The sequence below is a fragment of the Schistocerca americana genome, chromosome 2, assembly GCF_021461395.2.
Source record: "Schistocerca americana isolate TAMUIC-IGC-003095 chromosome 2, iqSchAmer2.1, whole genome shotgun sequence".
In the NCBI taxonomy this organism is placed as follows: Eukaryota; Metazoa; Arthropoda; class Insecta; order Orthoptera; family Acrididae; genus Schistocerca; species Schistocerca americana.
The window spans coordinates 703199464-703206412 of record NC_060120.1 but is presented as its reverse complement, the minus strand read 5'-3'; the positions used below and the strand labels follow the sequence as shown (position 1 = coordinate 703206412).

Here is a 6949-nt window from a genome sequence, read left to right as displayed (position 1 = left end):
TCAAGAGAAGGGGTGAGCTGTGCTTAGAGGGAGGTGTGACGACTGTCCCATGGTGGCGTTGAGCAGCTTTGCGATGAAATGTGGTGCCACTGTGACACCATCAACCCACATTGTACCCTCTACGAACTTCTGTGCTATTGCCTCTTTTTCATTTTCGCAAGTGTCGGCACCTTCATCCCAATTTAGAACCTTTGTGTCATAATTGGAGAAAATGACGGGCTTTCATAAAAAGAGACCAATTCTGTTGCGCACGTTCTGGATTTCATAAAATTGTTGCTGAAACTTAATCACTGTCTTCTTCACACGTACTTTTTCGTCATGTAATAATAGCTTTCAGGTGAATATTAGATAAAGATTTAACACTTTCAGTGTTTCTACAGCATATCAGTTTAAGCATTTTATTGTAGCCTTATCATAATAGGTCAGAAAACAGAAAATCGGTACCAACAGAAGTTAGTGAAAAAGCTGTTTTAAGAAGAATTACAATAATTACCAATTCATTAAAATCCTCTTAAGAAATGTGTTAAAATATCCACCAAGTTACTCCAAAACAAGAGGTTTTTCTTCGCAGCGCACGTAAAGGAAACTAGTTCTCAAATTTTACACGGTGGTAATAGGGGAGTATAGTTTCACTTATAACTTTTACCTGAAGGCAAGAAAAGATGCAGTTTCTCCACTTACTTCAAAACTGTTATAGACTCGATTACAATATAGAAATTCCGGTGCAAACATGCAACGTAATAACTAAAATATCTTCAGACATGCTATGGGCGCCGGGGCAAACGTTTCACAGTTTTGGTCAGAGTCTCGTTAAAGAAACTGTGCTAGGATGAACACATAGTTTTAAGAATACTTTTTTTTCTTCTTGTTACTTTATAGTATGTTTGAATCTGAAATGGAAAATATTGCTGTTACATATTTCATGGTCTCTAAAGAGAACGGTCAGAATTTGCGTGCAATTACTTACACGTCAGCAGAAGACAAATTTTAATCTACAGTAAAAGGAAGACGAAGGAAAATAAGCTGAGGCTTTTTTTCTGTCATACGATGTTCAGTAAAATATTGACAATGTACTCTTTACACACTCAATAATCTATTTATTTTCAGAAAGTCTCAGACATAATAGCCATATGAATGGAAAACCCTGTCAAAAATGTAAGACAGAAAGATAGCTGTATTTATGACGGAAGTAGGTTATGCCAAAAGTCCATGTACGGGCCGAACACATTAGTTCCGCTGCTGAGAGGAGATGTTATCACCAGATAGTTTTTGGACGATTCGTCATACTCCTTCCACGTCTCCGTCAGAAGGGAGTCCAGTTGTGGAGTTGGATTGCTGGAACAATAAAAGCCATATCACTGTTCAAAATATTTATTCATATGTACAGCAACCTCAGAAGAATAACAAGCAAATAGCTACCAGTTTCAAATCTCATTTAGAAGAAGAAATATTATTGCGATCCGATTTCATTTATTTCTGAAACTTAACTTTCGATGTTGTGATTCATATGAAGGCTATAGATGACGGAAACCAAATTAATGGTATGATGCGTGATCTGCGCTTTTTGCCCACAGGAAACTAAATACAGCACTAAAACTTCGCAGCACACTAGTGTGTGCCGGAGTGAAACTGGACCTTGAACACTTGCGTTTAACAGTCACCTTACCCAATGAGGAGTCTAGAGAAAGTTTTAACCCACCATTAAGTATTGCAACTGAGTACTGCGCCCTGCAAAATGATAAGTTCATTCTGTGAACACAGAATTGTATAAAATTTTCGGAAACGTTAGCAGCGATCTTTAAAATTAAAACTCAAAGATTAAAAACAGTCTTGATCGCAACTTTTTTATTTTTATTGGCGTGACCGGTTTCGATTCTATTTAAGAACCAACTTCAGACTCTGAAACAACATATTACCAGATAGAGGGATCGTTATAATAGTAAGTATATAAAACAAAATGTAGAACTAATAAATAAATATGCCCAGAACGGTGGATTGACTCATTGGAGCAAGTTGCGCCGACCCTCGACGCTGGAATAACTGCTAATCGGACAAGGAGGGAACGGTTATTAAAGAGGCTTGGTCACGCCAACCGTCCTGAGTGTGACATCATTGCTAGCCCATCAGACTACAAGTAGATTAAAAAGTGCGTTGTATATAAATTAAATCGTTACATCATTATAAGTGATTATTCGTCATAAAATATAAACAATAAAGGTAACTTGGTTTAAGATCACCTAAAAGTATGCTACCCTCTAACGTCTATTCTGCGAAGATGCACCAAAGGTTGCTAAGTCGACAGGCAGACACTACTCGCAAAGATACAGCGAGGGTTGCCGTGGAAACGGCGTCCTATTCCGTTGTGGCAGTCTACAGTGTTGTCAAAGATTACAATAGGCGAGGACCAACGGCCTCTGTCGATATAACGTGTTGGAGTTAATTAGACGGTGAATAACAATTATATTATATTGTAACATCACATATGTCTCATTGTCCGTCATGAGATATAAGCTGTAAAGGTTATAGATTTAAGATCGGCTGAAAGTACGCTGCCCTCTAATGTCAGTTCTGTAAAAGATGCACCAAAGACTGCTATTGATAGTGAGACGTTGCTAGCGGAGGTACATCGATAGTTGCAGTGGAAACGGCGTCTTATTCCGATGCGACAGTCTACAGAGTAGTCAAAAATCGCTATAGCTGAAGACCAACGTCCTCTGTCGATATAACATGTTGGAAATAACTTCATGTGATGGTGGTTTTAAAAGTCATTACAATGAGTGCGTGAGGAGGCAGTCTTCACACTAGTGCAAAGTGAAAGACACAGATACTACAGATTAATATAAAGTTACTACATGCAGGTTCTATTTTATCTACTATTGATTACGAAAAAGTTAAAAAATACAATCAAGGTGCTATTAAGTAGAATGCTGGCAATATTCTTGTAAACTAAGGGAACTAATCCCGTAATGAGAGATAGTTGACACTAATATGTGACATAAACGTTACATTACGTATAGCATTTAAAGGATAGAAACTCTATAACCAAGAAACCATGAGAAATATAGGAAAAATGCGGTATTATTTGCTAGAATTGACATATAGTAAATCCAAGTTTTTTCATGAACGTAATGAGGCAACAGCAATGGTTATATCAAGATATAAAATATGAAATATGTAAAAAGTGTAAAAACAAGATTATGTCCTTGATCATAAAAGCGCTAATGATAAAATCAAGAGTCAAAATGATTTATAAAAAGAGCTAGGACATAACGTATTTGAGAACAAAAGAGAAGTATTACTTATAATAAGTCTTCAAAAATATCAAAGAAAAACTTTTCTCTGAGGTCGAGCTGCTCGTTGAGTAAGACTAGAGGTTTGTTTTTATAATGTGCATAAATTTCTAATCCAACGAATTTAGTAAAGGTCCTTTTGGTGCAATATGAAGAATTTTTAAATTATTTTGAATTGATCCTTCTGAATGATTACAGTCATTGAAATGTTGGCCAAATAAGGATATATTACGACTAGTGCCTGATGTATGATCTTAAAAACGAACAGAAAAATTGCGGCCAGTTTGTCCGATATATTGTTTCTCGCAATCATCACATTGTAACTTATAGACTCCAGAGTTTTGGTATCTGATATCTTTTTGATCAATATTATATCTATTTTGAAGCACTGATCATTTAGGTATCTGCTATCTTTTTGATCAGTATTATGTCTAAGTCTGTTTTGAAGCACTGGTCATATTTTTATGCTAGAAATGACGCAAGGAAGTAACAAGGTTTTGTGAAAGATGATGTTTAAATGTCGTGCTTATCTGTAGTAATCAGTATGGACTAGCTACAAACTGTTAGATCTCATAGATGGGCAGTAGCTGCAAGCGGCTCTGTCTTCCGATTTCTACCGATATTTAACAATGAAAAGCAGTGAACAATTTTTAATAATGGGGGCACGGCGAGCTTGCGCTAGCGCATTCTGTCGTTTTTTGTTCGTTTTGCTCACGTTCCGCGAGAACGTCCATTAGAACTTCCTCTATAATTACGAATCGAGTAAAAACGAGCCAGATCAACGCATCGCTGCTGAAGTAGAGCCGTTTGCGTTTATACTGCAAAACACATCCGTTTATGCCGTTCAGTGATCTGCTCCATTCCTATAATTACATAACTTTTGAAATTCACGTGTTCCAGGACAACGTGCGAGTCGATTTTAATGAACGTTTTATCGCCATATGAAATTCATGAAGTGCAATCATAACTTGAAGACGTTCAGTACGTGTCTGAGATAGTTGATGCATCAAACAACACAAGTTTAAAATGAGTCCCGATTAGTGTTAGATATTTCACTCCTAACGAAGCTGTTCAGTGCAAAATTAGCTCTTTCCAGAAAACTGGTGCAGAAACAGCAGAATTATTGGCTATTTATGTTTTGGGCCTCTTAAGAAAGTAAAACGTAGTTGACAAGATCATCGCGTTTTGTATAGATAATTGTAACCCTGATTTTGGTGGGTTCCTGAAGGCTGGGATAAACAACGTTTATTCCATATTGAGAAGCATGCTCAAAATGAACCTTAAAGGCATTGCTTTCGTGTAGCCCAGGTGATGTACAACAGTGTACAGAGAAGTGCAGCATTGTTCTATATCTATTCTGTGGGTGTGGAAGAACTGAAATCACTGTGTGATTCTATTGCTACTGAATATAAGCTAATTCTGGGTAGTACTAAAACCAGATGGTTGTCATTGCTGCCTGGAGTTAGAAGACTTATTGATTTATTTGTATGAACCTCTAAAGTCTTATTTCTTGTCTCAATATATGTCCTACACAGCTAAAACAGTTTTTTTAGGACAACCATTCACTTCCTTGTCTTCATTTAACGCAAAGCCAACTGAAAATGTTTTCAAATTGAATCCAAAAGTTGGAAACAACCAGAATGTCTGAGACTGAGCCAGCTGAAGAACTAGAATTGATTCAAGAATAAGTCAGTAACCGTAATTTCGTATGTTTCAAATTTCAGTTAACAGTACTGCGTCACTATTAATTTATTTACAAAATAAAGGTGTTTACATTCATTCGAAATATGACTCAATACAAATTTATTTTGTGACACTTTCGGAAGATGTTCAGAAAAGTGGGGGTTCTCCAGAACCTGTAATAACGGAAAACAACTCTAGCTTAACTGGTGGTAGTCGACCCCTTTCACCAGAAGAGGTGGAAATCTTAACTAGTTTCTAAAGGACTTCCCAGAAATGTTACTGACACACATCAACGTGGATAAAATACGAGAGCTATGCACAGCAATATGCATTTCAGAGCATACGTTACACTCAGCACAGAGTATACTTCATCAACGTCGTAAGCGAAGTCTTCGGTCGAAGCTATCGGCTCACAAAACACAGAAAGTTTAGATGCACATGTTTAAACAAATTATTACATAGTAAATTCATAATCATTCGTTCGTTCTGAACTTAATATGAATCATCACCATAACGACGCTGCCAGCCACTTCGATTGCATAGAAATAATAGCACACTGAACAGTAATGCTGGAAGATCTATAATCATAAGGGAAGAAAAAGGAAGAAAGATTAAGATTTAACGTCCTGTCAACATCGAGGTAATGTTATGCGGAGCAGAAGCTCGGAATGTTTCAGGAATGGAGAAGGAATTCGGCCGTGTCCTTTTAAATGAGCCAACCCGACATTTTCCTAGAGGGATTTAGGGAAGTCATGGAAGCCCTGAACCTGGGTGGCCGGCGAGGATTTTAACCACTCTTCTCCTGAAAACGAGACCAGTATTCATTCAATATCAGTTGTACTCTGCATCAGTTCTCAGCTTGTGGTATACTGTCTGTAATAATTTAAACTTCGTATCAGCACATGGACGGCTGGAGTTCTCCTGGATGTCATTTAAATTGGCTACATGAGCAATTCGACGCTACTTACTGATTCTTACTCATGAAAATTATCATTTTTAATAAATATATTACTTACTCATACTTGGCGAAATTGGCCCACATAGCTGTCATCTGTGCTCTGACGATTCCTCCATCAGACTTAGGGTCAAGTGACGATGACGCGAACAAGTAGTATACGTCATCCCCGTGAGTTGCACCTGAAAGTACATAACAGATTTGTGATCCCCGATATACCATTAGCATTTAATGTTCAGCGCGCAATGATTTGTAAATTTGCTATATTTCTATTGTGTACTCCAATGATTCGTTCGAAACAGCACATTTTATAGTGTACTGATTACTTTTGTTATGAACGATCGGTTCAGTTTTCCGTTCGATTTCAAAAGTTAATTTGTTTCAGTTACTTTATTCCCAGTGCAAGAAAACACTGCACCTTGCTAATCGTAGAGTTAAGACCTAATTTGAGGCCCTTTCTTTCTGGCGTAGCACTGACACACGATACATAAGAATAATTTCTCTTCGTGAGTTCAGGCAGGAATACAACGGTAGCTCTGGTGACAAACGTTAACACAGCCTTAAGACTTCACACACTGCATTATACACTCCTGGAAATGGAAAAAAGAACACATTGACACCGGTGTGTCAGACCCACCATACTTGCTCCGGACGCTACGAGAGGGCTGTACAAGCAATGATCACACGCACGGCACAGCGGACACACCAGGAACCGCGGTGTTGGCCGTCGAATGGCGCTAGCTGCGCAGCATTTGTGCACCGCCGCCGTCAGTGTCAGCCAGTTTGCCGTGGCATACGGAGCTCCATCGCAGTCCTTAACACCGGTAGCATGCCGCGACAGCGTGGACGTGAACCGTATGTGCAGTTGACGGACTTTGAGCGAGAGCGTATAGTGGGCATGCGGGAGGCCGGGTGGACGTACCGCCGAATTGCTCAACACGTGGGGCGTGAGGTCTCCACAGTACATCGATGTTGTCGCCAGTGGTCGGCGGAAGGTGCACGTGCCCGTCGACCTGGGACC

At 38.8% G+C, this 6949-nt stretch overlaps 1 protein-coding gene across 1 annotated transcript in view; it reads right to left on the bottom strand.

The window, feature by feature from the left end:
* Positions 1-1071: 1071 nt before the first annotated feature.
* Positions 1072-6949, bottom strand: part of LOC124596408 (esterase FE4-like) — a 39068-nt gene continuing 33190 nt past the window's right edge. The window contains exons 10-11 of the mRNA XM_047135540.1: positions 5990-6110; positions 1072-1335 (exon numbers count right to left, since the gene is read on the bottom strand). Of these exons, the coding sequence (XP_046991496.1) occupies positions 1179-1335; positions 5990-6110 (278 nt within the window). The 3' untranslated portion in view covers positions 1072-1178. The remainder of the gene's footprint in view (positions 1336-5989; positions 6111-6949) is intronic.